Below are 19727 nucleotides of genomic sequence, written 5' to 3'. Positions count from 1 at the left end.
CCCTCGACAGGTTCAGTGCCCTACCCTCGACAGGTTCAGTGCCCTACCCTCGACAGGTTCAGTGCCCTCCCCTTGACAGGTTCAGTGCCCTCCCTTCGACAGGTTCAGTGCCCTGCCCTCGACAGGTTCAGTGCCCTCCCCTTGACAGGTTCAGTGCCCTCCCCTTGACAGGTTCAGTCCCCTCCCCTCGACAGGTTCAGTGCCCTCCCCTTGACAGGTTCAGCGCCCTCTCCTCGACAGGTTCAGTGCCCTACTCTTGACAGGTTCCGTGCCCTACCCTTGAGAGGTTCAGTGCCCTACCCTCGACAGATTCAGTGCCCTCCACTAGACAGGTTCAGTGCCCTTCCCTCGACAGGTTCAGTGCCCTCCCCTCGACAGGTTCAGTGCCCTCCCCTCGACAGGTTCAGTGCCCTCCCCTGGACAGGTTCAGTGCCCTACTCTCGACAGGTTCAGTGCCCTACTCTCGACAGGTTCAGTGCCCTACCCTCGACAGGTTCAGTGCCCTCCCCTGGACAGGTTCAGTGCCCTACTCTCGACAGGTTCAGTGCCCTACTCTCGACAGGTTCAGTGCCCTACCCTCGACAGGTTCAGTGCCCTACTCTCGACAGGTTCAGTGCACTCCCTTCGACAGGTTCAGCGCACTCCCCTCGACAGGTTCAGTGCCCTTCCCTCGACAGGTTCAGTGCCCTCCCCTCGACAGGTTCAGTGCCCTCCCCTCGACAGGTTCAGTGCCCTCCCCTCGACAGGTTCAGTGCCCTGCCCTCGACAGGTTCAGTGCCCTGCCCTCGACAGGTTCAGTGCCCTCCCTTCGACAGGTTCAGCGCCCTCCCCATGACAGGTTCAGCGCCCTCCCCATGACAGGTTCAGCGCCCTCCCCATGACAGGTTCAGCGCCCTCCCCATGACAGGTTCAGCGCCCTCCCCATGACAGGTTCAGCGCCCTCCCCATGACAGGTTCAGCGCCCTCCCCATGACAGGTTCAGCGCCCTCCCCATGACAGGTTCAGCGCCCTCCCCATGACAGGTTCAGCGCCCTCCCCATGACAGGTTCAGCGCCCTCCCCATGACAGGTTCAGTGCCCTCCCCTTGACAGGTTCAGTCCCCTCCCCTCGACAGGTTCAGTGCCCTCCCCTTGACAGATTCAGCGCCCTCTCCTCGACAGGTTCAGTGCCCTACTCTTGACAGGTTCCGTGCCCTACCCTTGAGAGGTTCAGTGCCCTACCCTCGACAGATTCAGTGCCCTCCACTAGACAGGTTCAGTGCCCTTCCCTCGACAGGTTCAGTGCCCTCCCCTCGACAGGTTCAGTGCCCTCCCCTCGACAGGTTCAGTGCCCTCCCCTGGACAGGTTCAGTGCCCTACTCTCGACAGGTTCAGTGCCCTACTCTCGACAGGTTCAGTGCCCTACCCTCGACAGGTTCAGTGCCCTCCCCTGGACAGGTTCAGTGCCCTACTCTCGACAGGTTCAGTGCCCTACTCTCGACAGGTTCAGTGCCCTACCCTCGACAGGTTCAGTGCCCTACTCTCGACAGGTTCAGTGCACTCCCTTCGACAGGTTCAGCGCACTCCCCTCGACAGGTTCAGTGCCCTTCCCTCGACAGGTTCAGTGCCCTCCCCTCGACAGGTTCAGTGCCCTCCCCTCGACAGGTTCAGTGCCCTCCCCTCGACAGGTTCAGTGCCCTGCCCTCGACAGGTTCAGTGCCCTGCCCTCGACAGGTTCAGTGCCCTCCCTTCGACAGGTTCAGCGCCCTCCCCATGACAGGTTCAGCGCCCTCCCCATGACAGGTTCAGCGCCCTCCCCATGACAGGTTCAGCGCCCTCCCCATGACAGGTTCAGCGCCCTCCCCATGACAGGTTCAGCGCCCTCCCCATGACAGGTTCAGCGCCCTCCCCATGACAGGTTCAGCGCCCTCCCCATGACAGGTTCAGCGCCCTCCCCATGACAGGTTCAGCGCCCTCCCCATGACAGGTTCAGCGCCCTCCCCATGACAGGTTCAGCGCCCTCCCCTTGACAGGTTCAGCGCCCTCTCCTCGACAGGTTCAGTGCCCTACTCTTGACAGGTTCCGTGCCCTACCCTTGAGAGGTTCAGTGCCCTACCCTCGACAGATTCAGTGCCCTCCACTAGACAGGTTCAGTGCCCTTCCCTCGACAGGTTCAGTGCCCTCCCCTCGACAGGTTCAGTGCCCTCCCCTCGACAGGTTCAGTGCCCTCCCCTGGACAGGTTCAGTGCCCTACTCTCGACAGGTTCAGTGCCCTACTCTCGACAGGTTCAGTGCCCTACCCTCGACAGGTTCAGTGCCCTCCCCTGGACAGGTTCAGTGCCCTACTCTCGACAGGTTCAGTGCCCTACTCTCGACAGGTTCAGTGCCCTACCCTCGACAGGTTCAGTGCCCTACTCTCGACAGGTTCAGTGCACTCCCTTCGACAGGTTCAGCGCACTCCCCTCGACAGGTTCAGTGCCCTTCCCTCGACAGGTTCAGTGCCCTCCCCTCGACAGGTTCAGTGCCCTCCCCTCGACAGGTTCAGTGCCCTCCCCTCGACAGGTTCAGTGCCCTGCCCTCGACAGGTTCAGTGCCCTCCCTTCGACAGGTTCAGCGCCCTCCCCATGACAGGTTCAGCGCCCTCCCCATGACAGGTTCAGCGCCCTCCCCATGACAGGTTCAGCGCCCTCCCCATGACAGGTTCAGCGCCCTCCCCATGACAGGTTCAGCGCCCTCCCCATGACAGGTTCAGCGCCCTCCCCATGACAGGTTCAGCGCCCTCCCCATGACAGGTTCAGCGCCCTCCCCATGACAGGTTCAGCGCCCTCCCCTTGACAGGTTCAGTCCCCTCCCCTCGACAGGTTCAGTGCCCTCCCCTTGACAGGTTCAGCGCCCTCTCCTCGACAGGTTCAGTGCCCTACTCTTGACAGGTTCCGTGCCCAACCCTTGAGAGGTTCAGTGCCCTACCCTCGACAGATTCAGTGCCCTCCACTAGACAGGTTCAGTGCCCTTCCCTCGACAGGTTCAGTGCCCTCCCCTCGACAGGTTCAGTGCCCTCCCCTCGACAGGTTCAGTGCCCTCCCCTGGACAGGTTCAGTGCCCTACTCTCGACAGGTTCAGTGCCCTACTCTCGACAGGTTCAGTGCCCTACCCTCGACAGGTTCAGTGCCCTCCCCTGGACAGGTTCAGTGCCCTACTCTCGACAGGTTCAGTGCCCTACTCTCGACAGGTTCAGTGCCCTACCCTCGACAGGTTCAGTGCCCTACTCTCGACAGGTTCAGTGCACTCCCTTCGACAGGTTCAGCGCACTCCCCTCGACAGGTTCAGTGCCCTTCCCTCGACAGGTTCAGTGCCCTCCCCTCGACAGGTTCAGTGCCCTCCCCTCGACAGGTTCAGTGCCCTCCCCTCGACAGGTTCAGTGCCCTGCCCTCGACAGGTTCAGTGCCCTGCCCTCGACAGGTTCAGTGCCCTCCCTTCGACAGGTTCAGCGCCCTCCCCATGACAGGTTCAGCGCCCTCCCCATGACAGGTTCAGCGCCCTCCCCATGACAGGTTCAGCGCCCTCCCCATGACAGGTTCAGCGCCCTCCCCATGACAGGTTCAGCGCCCTCCCCATGACAGGTTCAGCGCCCTCCCCATGACAGGTTCAGCGCCCTCCCCATGACATGTTCAGCGCCCTCCCCATGACAGGTTCAGCGCCCTGCCCTCGATGTTGGGTTAGTAATGCCTCCATCTTCTTTGTAGGTTCATTGAGCTTACAGTGCGACAGAGATGGGACCTGTCAGTGCAAACCCAGCGTCACTGGACGGAAGTGCGACCGCTGCCGCCAGGGATACCAATCCTTCAGCGAGGGGGGCTGTAGGTAAGATCCCCTCCCCTGCCACTCCTGTGAGGGGGCGGCAGGTAACAATCCTCACCCTGTCCAGGCCCCTTCTTGTTCCACTGCTGTGAGGGGGCTGTAGGTAAGGACCCCCACCCTGCCCCAGGCACCCTCCTTTTCTAATGCTGTGAAGGGGTACCAGGTAAGAACCCCCACCCTGTCCCAGGCCCCCTCCTCCCCTCTTCCATTACTGCAAGTGGGCTGCAGGGGAGAACCCCCAACCTGCCCAGGACCCCCAACGTCCACTCTTGTGAGGGGGCTACAGGTAAGAAATGCCCACCCTGCCAAGGAATCCCCTGTGCTCCACTTGTGCGGTGGGGGCCAGGTAAGAAACCCCACAGTGCTCCGCCCCATCTTCCACTCCACTAGTGAGGGTGGTTGCAGGTAACAACCCCCACCCTGCCCCAGGCCCCCTCCTCTTCCTAGGGATGGACGGAACCTGTGAAATTTGAGTCTAAGGAAATCTGCCAATGTTGAAGAAATCTTGCCGGATGTCCTCTTAACAACCAAAAATTAACCCTGGGCGTAGTTCACGTAGTAACGCTATGCGTAGCTGCGCAAAGTGTAATTCACACTAGGCGTAGCTACACGAACTGCGTAGTGCACTGTGCAAAATGCTGTTCGCACTGATTGCACAGTGCCGGATGCTTGTCCACACTGTGCAATCAGTGCAAACCGCATCTTGCACAGTGCAAGCGGTCGTTTTCTGCCGCTCAAGTAGATTTCTACTCGAGCGGCAGCTTTACCAAAACAGACTGGTAGTTTCTCGTCTCGAGCGGTCGTGAGCATACGCGACAACTCGCAATGAGAAACCTGACCTCCCCTCATTAAGAATCTCGCCGGGAGGTTTACTTTCCACGCTCGCGATCGGCAAATTGATGTTGCTGACCGCGAACGAGGAAATAGTTTCGCCTGGATGTCATTTTGCTTGCTCGCGGTCACCAACTTGACGTTGAGGGCAGCGAGCAAGCAAAAAATGACCGCTACGCCATGCGTGTTTGCACTGTGCTACGTGCAATTCCCGTAGTGCGGAGTAGCGCAAACTAAGCAAACGGAGCGTAGTACTTTGCAAAGGGTTACCAAAAATCGGGGTTAAGCCACATGCTGCAGAGATCGTGGTGTGCTAGCTAAATCTCAGGGAATAAAAATAATGGAAAGATAACTCTGGAGAGTAACATATGTGCTGGCGAGATCTGTGTTTTGTCTAGTCCTAGTTTTGAATCAAAGTAGCATAGAGGGTTAAAGTGTAAATGGGTAACTGCTTTTAAGTCAGAGAGCCTTTTGTTACCTGCAGTTCATGAATTGTAATCCTTGCAGTACAGCTCAGTGAGGTAAGAACATGCGACTCCCACACCTTATAACCCTCACCGTCTTATGTAACACATCTTTATAATGATGGATACACATATGATTTATTGTCAATGTATAATCTGTACGTGTGATGTAAAGCACTCTGACACCCTGCATTGGGACGAGTACTGCTAAAGCGCTATAAAAGACATAAAACAATAGTGGTATTTAAATTGTTATTTGTGTAAATACTGGGACAGACCAACACATCTGACATTCTGACAGTGCCTGCATCTCTTATATACAGGGGCTGAACAAAGTCAAAAGCATTTCTCACTTAAGTACCTGTGAAGGGGTAAGCTGTGAGCCTTTGTTTCCCCTCCATTGCATCTTGGTGTAAGGCTCGCAATAACTCACCGACAGCATACTCCAACAGAAAAAGGGCTGATGGACGCTTAACTCCTGCTTTTGGTATGACTGAAGCTGGAATCTGATAAGTCCCTTGCCTGCCTGTCTGTTGCTGCTGAAAGTGTCAGAAAATTACATGTGGATTCCAGGAGGAGTAGGAAATCAATGTGGCACTCTGTTGAGAGTGGCCAGGTTTGCAGCAGGGTAGACTGTCTGCCCTCTGAAATGAGTGGGTCGGAGGCGTCTACCCGCGTCTACCTTGACTCAAGCTCTGCCTGTTTTTACCTGAGAGGATGTATTTGCTTATTTTTAAGCGTGTGTGTGTGTGTGTGTGTGTTTTTACCAGTGCTCACCAGTGTGCACCTCTGATCACCTGTCTTCTCCTGTAATTCTTCCTCCCTCATGCAGACCCTGTAGCTGCCACCCTGCAGGCACAGTGGGTGAATGCCACCCGGAGAGTGGGCGGTGCCCCTGCAAATCCAATGTGGAAGGCTTCACCTGTGACAGGTGAGCGGTGAGCTTGGCAGGGCCCTCGCCACCTCTTCATTCCCTGCTGTCTCTCCGACCTATACCTTCCTCATGTGTCCACTGCTTCATCTTCCTCTCCACCTTTCCTTGTCATTCTATCATTCTCTAGCTCAAAGATTTTCTCCCATCTTTCCTTCCTTTTACTATTCTGTATTTCCTTTTTGCCTTCCTTTCTTCGTCCTCCCTTAATTTCTTAATCTTTTTTCTTTCCTTGTGTCCATTTGTACTTCCCATCCATCTTTCCTTCCTTCTGTCTTTTCTGTTACAGCTTTTCTTTTCTCCTTTCGTCCATCTTTCTTTCCCTCATTCCTTCCTTTCTTTCTTTCCTTCCTTCATCTTTCCTTTTTTGTCTGTGTCCTTCCTCCATTCTATCTGTCGACCATTCTTTCCCTCTTTACTTTTTTCTTTCCACCTTTTGTCTCTCCTTTTGTCCTTATATCTTTCTTTCCTTCCTTCCTTCCTTTTTATTCCTTTCTTTGTTCCTTCTTCCATCTTTTCTTTGTTCTGGTCTTCTCCTTCCTGTACATCTGTTCTTCATTCCTCTATCTTTTCTTTGTTCACTCTTTCTTTCTTCTCTCCCTTTTTCCTCCTCTTCCACATTTCCTTTAACTCTTTCCTCCATACACATTTCTTTCCTTCTTCCTTCCCTCCCTCCATCCTTCCTTTCTGCCACCCATCCACCCCACATGAGGAGATCTTACACGAAAGCTGCCTCCCCTCTTTGGCCTTCTTCTGTTTCTGAGGCTGCAGGTCTGTTCCTGATGACAGAGGGTGAGCAGTCACCTACATGAAGTCATAATCAGTCTACTGGCTGAGGGCAGGGCTGCTCCCTCTGACACACTTCACAAACTAATGAACATTCTCCTTTGAAAAAGTCAGAAAAAAATCCTCAATTTGAAGCAAATAATGTTGGAATTTGGAAAAAATTGTGTATCGGTCTGCTAGCGGTTACCCTTAAGCTGAGGTGAATTTGGGGTTGCGTACTGGTAAACGTCATTACTCCAAGTCCTGGCCTTCCTGGTCACAGTTCTGAAATTTGAGGATCCTTGAACAACAACAGCATTCACCTATCTGTGTCAACACAACTTTCTGTAGTGGGAGAAACAGCGCCGGCCTGAGTAAGTGGCCCGGCCAACCTCTTCCTGTAAAAGGCGGAGCTTCCCTGCCCACTTCCTGTTGTATATAGGTCAAAACATTTGAACCAATTGGAAGGGTGGCTGCCTCCAACATCAGATCTATGGGCTGGAGGGCGGGAAAGTAGCACCGTCACAAGGAGGCGCCCGTCTTCCTCATCCCAATCCTGAAATATAAGGATATTTTCAAGCGAGCCTGTTATAGGGGCAGAAAACACCCAGAAAGAGAGATCTTAGGACCAAAAGTGACTGTTGCACCCAGTGAAATATTCAATGAAATGACCCATCATTAATGGCTGCTGCTAATTCTTGAGTTCCAAAGTTTGAATAACCACAACAGCTTGAGGTCTGTGATGAGATATAAACATATGTGGCCCAGTCCGCGGAGCTGCAAAACAAACATCTTTGATTCAGGCACCTGGAAGCGGCCATGACTCCGGCACATGTCCCCATGTCCTCGCCAGAATGAGCCAGACCCGTAGACCCAGGTGCTTCCATCATCCGAAACCTTAACCAACTGCTCAGGCAGAAAAGTCACACAAAAAAATCAACTTTGCAAAAAGAAGCTGAGTGACCCAAGTGGATGGACAACACGGGTCCCATTCTTCTTCTGAAAGAGGAGGCGGAAGAAAACTGGAAGAACCAAGTCCTGGTCCACATGGAAACCAGAAAGGACCCTCGAGAAAAAAAGATGGTTCTGGTCCAAGACCACTCTATGGTGAAAAAAATGAAGAAAGTGAGGGGAAGAAAGGAGGGCTCCCAGCTCTCCAGCTCATCTGGCCAAAAAGATAACTAGGGGGAAAAGCACTTTAGCCAACATATTGTTTAAAACTCCATGGTCACAAAAAGGGGTTTTTGTTATTCCTGTAATTCCACCCTTATATTCCAGGATGGACAGTGTAATGTTCAGCAGGGCATCTTAGAACAAAGTTCTTTAATACTCTGGAGTCTACGTCAAACACTGGAAGGACGTCAGAACCTCGGACTACCTTAAACACCACTCACTGTCAATACAAAGTTAAGACAACCAGACCTAATGTAAACCCATCCTGTAAAAAATATTGAATTTTAGATGGAAAACACGTAGAGACCCGAAGACTATTTCAAACCCACCAGTTTTGAAAATTCTTCCAATGGCCTTCATACCCTCAGGAGTAGCCGGACGCCGAGATAATTCAATAGTGGCGACAACTGCAACGGAACAACCCTGAGATTCTAGTCTCAACCTTTCAATCTCAAACCCCAGACAGAGCCTCTCAGACGTGACTCCAGAAGCTGAGGGCGTCGAAGAAGTGATGCAACGACAGGGAAGACCTAATAGGGATGAACTGGCATCTGCAGTAGGATCGAATGCCTAATTTGATGAGGTCTGCAAATGGACTTCCGCATGTCCATCCTGATTTTTCCTCACCACTTTGTAAATTAGCAGGATCGGGGGAACGCATAAAAAAGTCCAGCTGTTCAATGCAGGGACAAAGCATTCTCCCCACACCTTAGCTGTTTGATAAGGGATCAGATACAAAAATCCAGCAACATTGTGCTCTTGCCCGTGGAAAAAGGTCCAACGAGGAGTTCCAAACTTTGCTGTTATCATTTGGACCAATCATGGACACAGGCACAAGGCCACCGAGGAAGGAAACACTCTGCTTAACCAGTCTACAAACCCATTGTTTGGCCTCTCCCAACTCCTACCCGAAAGATACATCACTGAGAGAAATAGGAGATTGGACTCTGCCCAGCTCCCACATTCACGAGCCAGAATTACTCTTGCAGTGTTACTGTTGCTCCGGATCCATAATGCCTGATCCTGATGTAATGGGACATTCTTTCTGTGACCAAAGGCCATGTGCCAATATGCCCACCTAGGATTCTCCCCAGGTCCTGCCACTTGCATCCGTTGTCGGGTCAAGAGCCCCGCGGGATACAACCCTGATCTAGATTGTCTTGTGTCTACCACCATCGGTAGTCCTGTTTTATCTGAGATAAGACAGGAACCATCGACTCATAGTCCTCTTAGTCCAGTGCAGAAGAATCCAAAATGGAGGATGAAGTCTGGTCCATGGAATGATAATCGCCCTGGTGGGCGTGGAAGGTTAACCTTTGTCTCACAGAGGGCTCTTGTATTTCCCTTTCCCTTTATATCTTCCTTCCTCATCTTCCTTTCCTTTGTTAATTCTTCCTCTCCTTCTCTTTGTCCTTTCTTCATTTCCTCTCACTCCTTTCCTTCCACCTTTTCTGCACTTCTCTCCCTTCTCAGTGCCCCTGGCACCCTGACAGTAATGGCCCATCTCTTCTCTCTGTCCCAGGTGTATTCCTGGCACCTTCAACCTTCAGCCCAACCATCCCCGCGGCTGCAGCCGCTGCTTCTGCTTCGGACACTCCACTGTGTGCACCACGGCCCCCGGGTACGGCGAGCATCTCATCCACTCCGCCTTTCATCATGGTAAGAGATGTGCAGTCAGAGTTGTGGTGGTGCCAGATGGGTAAAAAAAGATGCCATGGTGAGGGGTGTGGATCTATAATAGGAGGGTTTCCACAGTGGGGAAGTAGCTTTGAGGGGTGTTGTTGGACTTAGGCCGTCCTTCAGGGTCATCCCCAAACTTTTTGCCTTCACCTCTCTTGTTTTCTGAACCAGTTTTTGTGGCTTTTAGGACTCTGCACTCTGCTCTCTCCTAAAGCATGGCACCATGGGCTTACACCTGATTGGTACATTTAATTTACTGTAAGTCCCTTATATAGGGTGCCATGGGTACCCAGGGCCTGTAAATTAAATGCTACCAGTGGACAGCAGCCCTCATTGTGTCACCATCTAAAAGTGGCCGTTTGAAACATGCCTCAGGTCTGCCAATGCAGTCTGTAGTGCAGTTTTAAACTGCCAATTTGACCTGCACAAAAACCTTTTGTCAGACCTAAGCCTTCTTGTTAAATACACATTCGCTGGCCCTAATGAAGCCTATAGAGCAGGCCGCATTGCATTTAAAAAGCAAGATGTGTTTTTAGTTTTACCAGTCCTGGTAGTAAAAACTTCTAAATTTGTTTTTCACTACTGTAAGACCTACTTCTCCCATAGGATAACATTGGGTTACCTTATTACATTTATTAACTGCTCAATTTAGACTGGGAGAAGACAGAAATGTCATGTTTGGACTCACATGAATTGTACTTTAAGATCCTCTTCAAGGGTATAGTCAGATTTTAGATTCAAAATTTTAAAATGCCACTTTTAAAAAGAATTACAAAAGGGGGTGGTGATGGACGGAGCTCAGACGTGAGTCCCATGCTCTCCACACCACTGGAGTCAAGCTATCCTGGCTGAAGACGGCTGATAGCCAGAAACCGGTCCTAGGATGCTTGATTCCAGTCCAGGAAAGACATGGCTTGGCAGTTCGGGCTGGACTGTTCCCATGAGGCACAGGGTCAAGGCTGATTTGCATATGGCCATGTCTGACCTGGGGTGGAGTGGAGTGCTAAAAAACGATGGATTTAGGCCCAGATCTCTGTACTGGGGTGAATGTATGACATTGCTCTGCATTCTGTCCATCAACTGTTATTTTTGCAATTGTCACCCCGAGTGGGATCGGTATGCTCAGATGTGAGTCCCATGCTCTCCACACCACTGGAGTCAAGCTATCCTGGCTGGAGACGGCTGATAGCCAGAAACCGGTCCTAGGATGCTTGATTCCAGTCCAGGAAAGACATGGCTTGGCAGTTCGGGCTGGACTGTTCCCATGAGGCACAGGGTCAAGGCTGATTTGCATATGGCCATGGCTGACCTGGGGTGGTGTGGAGTGCAAAAAAACGATGGATTTAGGCCCAGATCTCTGTACTGGGGTGAATGTATGACATTGCTCTGCATTCTGTCCATCAACTGTTATTTTTGCAATTGTCACCCCGAGTGGGATGGGTATGCTCAGACGTGAGTCCCATGCTCTCCACACCACTGGGGTCAAGCTATCCTGGCTGAAGATGGCTGATAGCCAGAAACCGGTCCTAGGATGCTTGATTCCAGTCCAGGAAAGACATGGCTTGGCAGTTCGGGCTGGACTGTTCCCATGAGGCACAGGGTCAAGGCTGATTTGCATATGGCCATGTCTGACCTGGGGTGGTGTGGAGTGCAAAAAATCGATGGATTTAGGCCCAGATCTCTGTACTGGGGTGAATGTATGACATTGCTCTGCATTCTGTCCATCAACTGTTATTTTTGCAATTGTCACCCCGAGTGGGATGGGTATGCTCAGACGTGAGTCCCGTGCTCTCCACACCACTGGAGTCAAGCTATCCTGGCTGAAGACGGCTGATTTATTTATTTATTTATTTATTTTATTTATTGGTTTATATAGCGCTTGAATCCACTCCAGCTGGAGTATCTCTGCGCTTTTAGAACCAGTAGGTTAACGGGCGTGGTATGAAGCTGACGTTTAGATTTCATTTTTAAACAAGATGGTTTTTAAAGATTTCCGGAATGTAAGATGTTCTTTACATCGTCTTAAATACAGAGGGAGTTATTCCACAACTTGGGACCAGTGATGGACAAAGCTCTACCTCCGTGTCTGGCTTTTTTGACGCGAGGAACCACGAGGAGAAGATCATTACTTGATCTAAGGGATCGTGCTGGAACGTAGGGGACAAATTTCCGCTCAAGATAAACCGGCCCCTGTCCATTCAAGCACTTGTGGATCAAGCAGCATATTTTGAATTTGGCTCTTTGTCGAATTGGGAGCCAATGAAGTTGTTCAAGGAGGGGCTTAGAGGCAGTTCTCGAGGGGGCATTCAGAACAAGGCGGGCTGCCGTGTTCTGTATGACTTGTAACTTAGCCAACACTCCTTCGTTTGCAGAGAGCAGCAAGCCATTACAGTAATCGATCCGACTAAGGATCAGTGCTTGAACTAGTGTTTTTCTAACAGAGTCGGGTAAAAGTGGGAAGATTTTGCGGAGCAGACCGATGGTATAGAAACATATCCCTGAGATGTAGCTTGTATGTTGTTTTAATGACAGGTCGTGATCAAACCGAATTCCCAGATTCTTCACGACCTGTTTAGGTTCAGGGACTACTCCTAATTTTGATGGCCACCATTCCGGAGTCCATAGTATTTTAGCCTCCCCAAACAACATGACCTCCGTTTTGCTGACATTACATTGGAGATAGTTGGTAGACATCCATTTTGCCACTTCCTTCATACCTGAAGAAAAAGAGTTCCTAACCTCAGCGGAAAGAGTTTTAAAAGGAAAGAGGAGCTGGGTATCATCTGCGTATGATACGGGGATGAAGCCGTACCTACGCAGTACTCCTGCCAGGGGTGCCATATAGATATTAAAAAGAGTGGGGCTCAAACATGAGCCCTGTGGCACCCCCTTAGAAACCTCTATTTCCGCTGAGCGATATGCACCCATGGTGACTCTCTGGGTGCGATCAGATAGGAAACTCTTCAGCCAGTCAAGGGCTTTGTTCTTAATGCCAGCGTTTGACAACCGTTGAGTCAGGATGGTATGAGACACGGTGTTGAACGCTGCCGACAGATCTAATAGAACCAAGATGACTGAGAAGCCCTTGTCCTGGTACATGTGGAGGTCATCAGTAACGGACAAGAGGGTGGATTCTGTACTGTATTTGGGGCGGAATCGTGACTGGGAGTCATCCAGAGCATTGGCAAGTTCAATATGTCCGGATAGGTGGCGATTCACATACTTTTCTATAAGTTTTCCTAAGAATGGTAATAGGGAAATAGGTCTTAAATTAGTTAGGTCAGACCAAGGTATGGCGGTGTTTTTTCTTATAGGTCTGACAAGAGCTCGCTTCCATTCCTTAGGGACGATGCCTGAGTTAAGTGAGAGGTTCACCAAATCAGTAATCGTTGGGCATAGTTGTTCATCCAATGCAGGCATTAACCTGGCAGGGATAGTGTCCTCTGAACTCCCACTTTTAATCTGTTTTATCAAAATAGATGTTTCTTGTAATGAGATGGGGGGAAGGATGTCTAAAGAATGTATATCCGATATAGCTTCTGTAAGATTCGGGGGGGGGGTTCTACATCTAAAGGGGTAGCCTGGTTCGTGCACACTATTTTGTCATAGATTGTATTGATTTTATTAGTGAAAAAATAAGAAATTTCGTCACACAACTGTTGGGAGGATGTATCAGGGGCTTTGCAGGCAGTGGGTTTAACAAATGTTTGTAAGATTTGAAAAAGAACCCTGGGGGAGTTCCCTGCTGTAGGAGAGTAGGGTCTGCAATCCTATGATCACCCCAGATTTTTGCTTTTTGCTTCACTGGTTTACGACTTTCCCTGGCTGTGGGCCTGCTAATCAGTATGGGCGTAAAATCCGCTCCGCTCGCGGATTTTTCGGATTTTCGGCAAATCCGCAATCCGCGAACGCTCGCGAATTTGTCGAAAATCCGTGAATCCGCTCGCGGCGGATTTTTTGCTTGGTTGCGGCGCGCGGCGTGGTGCACGGCGTTCACTTTCCGTCATTTTAGCGTTTGCCGAGTTGTTTTTCTTTGCGAGTGACGCGCCATTTTAGATCTTGCTGCGTGTTCCCGCGGGAGTTTGTCGCCCGCGAATACGTACTCGCGGCTTGCCACCTTGCACAGCACACCTCGCGAGAGTTCGCAATTGCGAACATGTAGTTGCGGCGGAAAGGAACAATCTCGCACTTGCGAAATAGAGATTTTGCAATTTCGCACAAGAAAATCACCAGCAAACAGGATAAACCTTCAGAAAATTATGATTTTTATCAGAATCACTCCTCAGGTTGACATTTGCATGGCCTTTTTTTTTGCAAGGAGTCCATTTTGGGGGGGGGGGGAGGAAGGAAGTGCCCCACAGTCTCCAACTTCCTGTTCCTGTCCAGCAGGCTCCTCCCAGTGCTTTGTCCATCTCCTGGTCACTTTCATTTGGATCTGGAGCTGGAAGGATTACTTTTTGTGGGTGCTGCTGGATATTTGGATTTGAGGCCTTTTTGACTGTCTTTGGATCACTTTTGGATTAGAAATCAACTTTCACAAGTAAGTTTGTTTGGGGCATTACAGTTGCTGCAAGTACAATTTTGGAACTTTTTCAGAAAATTAAATAAATTATATTGTGGGTAGCCACAGTATCCAGTAGGACCAGGGTTGGTTATGGGTGCATGATACAACTGTTTTGTTGAATTTAAACACCATTGAGGCCATGGATGGGCTGGGATTGTGCAGATTTTATTGTTTTTTGTCGTTTTTTTGGGCCTGCTGGTGTGGCCCTTTGCCCAGGGGTGGTGAGTGTTGCATGGGCCTAGTCTTTCTGTGGGGTGTCTTCTTGAATTTAAACATAATTGAGGCCATGGATGGGCTGGGATTGTGCTTATTTTATTGTTTTTTGTCGTTTTTGGGGGGCTGCTGGTGTGGCCTTTTGCTTGCCCAGGGGTGGTGGTGGTGCATGGACTGAGTGTGCCTGTGGTGTTGTCTCACTCTCTTTGATGTAAACATCATGGATGGCATTGGATTGTGGTGATTTCTGGCTGTTTTTCTGTTTTTTGGGGGTGTACTGTTGATGTGGTCTGGCCATGTGGGTGGTGGTGGTGGCCATCTTGAGTGCTGGCTGGTACAGGCAACATGTGCTTGGGGTGTAAGGGGGCCATTTTGAGGAGAGGCAGTGTCTGAGGCCTGCACTTATTTTGCCTACTTTTCATCCCTTATGCCCAGGGGTAGTGAGTGTTGCATGGGCCTAGTGTTTCTGAGGGGTGTCTTCTTGAATTTAAACACCATTGAGGCCATGGATGGGCTGGGATTGTGCAGATTTTATTGTTTTTTGTCGTTTTTTTGGGCCTGCTGGTGTGGCCCTTTGCCCAGGGGTGGTGAGTGTTGCATGGGCCTAGTCTTTCTGTGGGGTGTCTTCTTGAATTTAAACACCATTGAGGCCATGGATGGGCTGGGATTGTGCAGATTTTATTGTTTTTTGTCGTTTTTTTGGGCCTGCTGGTGTGGCCCTTTGCCCAGGGGTGGTGAGTGTTGCATGGGCCTAGTCTTTCTGTGGGGTGTCTTCTTGAATTTAAACATAATTGAGGCCATGGATGGGCTGGGATTGTGCTTATTTTATTGTTTTTTGTCGTTTTTGGGGGGCTGCTGGTGTGGCCTTTTGCTTGCCCAGGGGTGGTGGTGGTGCATGGACTGAGTGTGCCTGTGGTGTTGTCTCACTCTCTTTGATGTAAACATCATGGATGGCATTGGATTGTGGTGATTTCTGGCTGTTTTTCTGTTTTTTGGGGGTGTACTGTTGATGTGGACTGGCCATGTGGGTGGTGGTGGTGGCCATCTTGAGTGCTGGCTGGTACAGGCAACATGTGCTTGGGGTGTAAGGGGGCCATTTTGAGGAGAGGCAGTGTCTGAGGCCTGCACTTATTTTGCCTACTTTTCATCCCTTATGCCCAGGGGTAGTGAGTGTTGCATGGGCCTAGTGTTTCTGAGGGGTGTCTTCTTGAATTTAAACACCATTGAGGCCATGGATGGGCTGGGATTGTGCAGATTTTATTGTTTTTTGTCGTTTTTTTGGGCCTGCTGGTGTGGCCCTTTGCCCAGGGGTGGTGAGTGTTGCATGGGCCTAGTCTTTCTGTGGGGTGTCTTCTTGAATTTAAACACCATTGAGGCCATGGATGGGCTGGGATTGTGCAGATTTTATTGTTTTTTGTCGTTTTTTTGGGCCTGCTGGTGTGGCCCTTTGCCCAGGGGTGGTGAGTGTTGCATGGGCCTAGTCTTTCTGTGGGGTGTCTTCTTGAATTTAAACATAATTGAGGCCATGGATGGGCTGGGATTGTGCTTATTTTATTGTTTTTTGTCGTTTTTGGGGGGCTGCTGGTGTGGCCTTTTGCTTGCCCAGGGGTGGTGGTGGTGCATGGACTGAGTGTGCCTGTGGTGTTGTCTCACTCTCTTTGATGTAAACATCATGGATGGCATTGGATTGTGGTGATTTCTGGCTGTTTTTCTGTTTTTTGGGGGTGTACTGTTGATGTGGACTGGCCATGTGGGTGGTGGTGGTGGCCATCTTGAGTGCTGGCTGGTACAGGCAACATGTGCTTGGGGTGTAAGGGGGCCATTTTGAGGAGAGGCAGTGTCTGAGGCCTGCACTTATTTTGCCTACTTTTCATCCCTTATGCCCAGGGGTAGTGAGTGTTGCATGGGCCTAGTGTTTCTGAGGGGTGTCTTCTTGAATTTAAACACCATTGAGGCCATGGATGGGCTGGGATTGTGCAGATTTTATTGTTTTTTGTCGTTTTTTTGGGCCTGCTGGTGTGGCCCTTTGCCCAGGGGTGGTGAGTGTTGCATGGGCCTAGTCTTTCTGTGGGGTGTCTTCTTGAATTTAAACACCATTGAGGCCATGGATGGGCTGGGATTGTGCAGATTTTATTGTTTTTTGTCGTTTTTTTGGGCCTGCTGGTGTGGCCCTTTGCCCAGGGGTGGTGAGTGTTGCATGGGCCTAGTCTTTCTGTGGGGTGTCTTCTTGAATTTAAACATAATTGAGGCCATGGATGGGCTGGGATTGTGCTTATTTTATTGTTTTTTGTCGTTTTTGGGGGGCTGCTGGTGTGGCCTTTTGCTTGCCCAGGGGTGGTGGTGGTGCATGGACTGAGTGTGCCTGTGGTGTTGTCTCACTCTTTTTGATGTAAACATCATGGATGGCATTGGATTGTGGTGATTTCTGGCAGTTTTTCTGTTTTTTGGGGGTGTACTGTTGATGTGGACTGGCCATGTGGGTGGTGGTGGTGGCCATCTTGAGTGCTGGCTGGTACAGGCAACATGTGCTTGGGGTGTAAGGGGGCCATTTTGAGGAGAGGCAGTGTCTGAGGCCTGCACTTATTTTGCCTACTTTTCATCCCTTATGCCCAGGGGTAGTGAGTGTTGCATGGGCCTAGTGTTTCTGAGGGGTGTCTTCTTGAATTTAAACACCATTGAGGTCATGGATGGACTGGGAATGTGCAGATTGTATTGGTTTTTGTCGTTTTTTTGGGCCTGCTGGTGTGGCCCTTTGCCCAGGGGTGGTGAGTGTTGCATGGGCCTAGTCTTTCTGTGGGGTGTCTTCTTGAATTTAAACACCATTGAGGCCATGGATGGGCTGGGATTGTGCAGATTTTATTGTTTTTTGTCGTTTTTTTGGGCCTGCTGGTGTGGCCCTTTGCCCAGGGGTGGTGAGTGTTGCATGGGCCTAGTCTTTCTGTGGGGTGTCTTCTTGAATTTAAACATAATTGAGGCCATGGATGGGCTGGGATTGTGCTTATTTTATTGTTTTTTGTCGTTTTTGGGGGGCTGCTGGTGTGGCCTTTTGCTTGCCCAGGGGTGGTGGTGGTGCATGGACTGAGTGTGCCTGTGGTGTTGTCTCACTCTCTTTGATGTAAACATCATGGATGGCATTGGATTGTGGTGATTTCTGGCTGTTTTTCTGTTTTTTGGGGGTGTACTGTTGATGTGGACTGGCCATGTGGGTGGTGGTGGTGGCCATCTTGAGTGCTGGCTGGTACAGGCAACATGTGCTTGGGGTGTAAGGGGGCCATTTTGAGGAGAGGCAGTGTCTGAGGCCTGCACTTATTTTGCCTACTTTTCATCCCTTATGCCCAGGGGTAGTGAGTGTTGCATACTTGCATGTCCCTAGTCTTTCTGTGGGGTGTCTTCAATGTAAACATCATGGATGGCATGGGATTGTGCTCATTTTTCTGTGTTTTGTCGATTTTTTGGGGTGTATAACTGAACTGATGTTCCTCTGTCTTCCATTGCTTTTAGGTGCACAAGAAGACTCAATAGAACCACCAGTGCCAGGAAGAAGTCCTGCAGCGGTGTGTGCAGCATAACGTCACGCGACGTCACGTCTGGACACAGAACCCTCTGCAACTCGTGCAACTGCTGCCTGCTGACCTGCTCTGAAGAAGATGGCCCCAAAAAAAGTAACCCGTAGCTCCTCTAGCAAGAAAGGTGCCAGTAAGGAGCAGAAGAAGCAAGTTACCAAGGACACTGGTGTGCCGCCCGCCCCTTTTTTTGTGAGTAAAAAAAAAAGTATGCCTGCAGCAGCTGCAGCGGGATCTGCTGGGGACCAAGCTGGCAGCAGCACCCCCGCTCCATTGGGCTCAGTGCCACCACCACCACCACGCCAACTTAAGTCCAAGCCCTTGAGTGCTGCAGAGGCAGCCAGTATACTTCTTCAATCACCATCGACCAGTGATGTTGGCTCATCGCAAGAAAGCAGCAGCAATGTCCCTCAATCAACACAGGTTGTTGTAGCTCATCTGACGAGTGTTGAACAACCACAGCGGCAACAACAATCACATGTGCAAGTACAAGCCCAAGTACATGTGGAAGGAGAGGCAGCGCAAGGAGATGCGCATGCAGAGGTGCATGGAGGGTCACAACAAGTGCCCACAATAGTTGTTCCTCCCGAAGTAGGGGCACATCAGGAAATCGACAATCAAGGCGAGGTATCATTTGAGGAAGCCACTCCTCCTGATGATCCTTCATTGTCTTCCACAACCCTAGCAAGGAAGAGATCAAGGGTGGTGTCTACATCCTCTTCAAGCACACCTCCTTCTGATGATACGGATCAAACTTGGGAACCAGCACCACAGCCGTCTGAGAGTGAGGCACACCATGATCCAACAAAGGTACTTAAGCGTAAAAGGAAGCTCGTCCAAAGTCTCAGACTTATGGAGTGTGATGAGGCTCAACAAGAAGTGGCGGATACTGCTGCTGATGAAGACTCTGCCAACGACGACCCAGTCATCATAAAGGTCACTGCAGCCCCAGCGGGCATGCAGCAAACAGACATTTTGACCCTAGCCCGAAGAGCTGCTGCGCGTGATGATGATGATGATGATGTTGTCGATGAGGAGGCAGTGGAAACACCACAATCATTGGAGTTAAGTAGTACACCAACTCGTCCCGCTTCCATATTTCTTTCTGGCAAGAAGAGACCTGCGTCAACCTCGACCTTAATTAGTGGCGGTGAAAGTGGAAAACGTACAAAAGTTGGCCAATCCAGATCCTCCACTTCATCTGGCATTAGCTTCATGACCACCACCACCACCAGTATCGCCGCCTCCTCCAGGTCCCACAGACACTTCAAGTCCCCAGTTTGGGACTTCTTTACTGTTTGTCCCAAAAATCCAAGGTTTGCCATTTGTACCCTTTGTAAGCTTGCAGTTAGTCGTGGTAAGCCAGGTAGCAACTATGGTACCGGCGGCCAGAGTGGTCATCTTGACAGAAAGCACGCTGTCCAATGGTTTGCGCACCTAGCTGCGATCAAGAAAGGCCAAAATCAAGGAAACGTTGATGTTTCATCTGATGTTGACGAGCAGGAAGAAGACGTGTCAAACACTTCCCTTACACCCAGTACCCCTCTCAGCAGCACACCCAATGTGAGGCACACTAAGAGTGTTGGAGCGAGTGAGACACCAACGCACAAAAGTTCACCAGCGAGCAAAATTGGGTCAACGAAGTCATTATCAGCCCGTAAATGCTTGGTCCAGGCCAACATTAGAACAATGCTTACTTCAGACGTG

The 19727-nt window shown here is 50.6% G+C and overlaps 1 protein-coding gene across 1 annotated transcript in view; it reads left to right on the top strand.

The window, feature by feature from the left end:
• LAMC3 (laminin subunit gamma 3) overlaps window positions 1-19727 on the top strand; it is a 702649-nt gene that overhangs the window by 385213 nt on the left and 297709 nt on the right. Inside the window, exons 6-8 of the mRNA XM_078646208.1 lie at window positions 3722-3839; window positions 5964-6062; window positions 9523-9659. Of these exons, the coding sequence (XP_078502334.1) occupies window positions 3722-3839; window positions 5964-6062; window positions 9523-9659 (354 nt within the window). The remainder of the gene's footprint in view (window positions 1-3721; window positions 3840-5963; window positions 6063-9522; window positions 9660-19727) is intronic.

This window comes from Lissotriton helveticus, chromosome 5_1 (genome assembly GCF_964261635.1).
Source record: "Lissotriton helveticus chromosome 5_1, aLisHel1.1, whole genome shotgun sequence".
Taxonomy (NCBI): Eukaryota; Metazoa; Chordata; class Amphibia; order Caudata; family Salamandridae; genus Lissotriton; species Lissotriton helveticus.
Note: the sequence above shows the minus strand (reverse complement) of the source record. Positions and strands in the feature narration are given on the sequence as shown.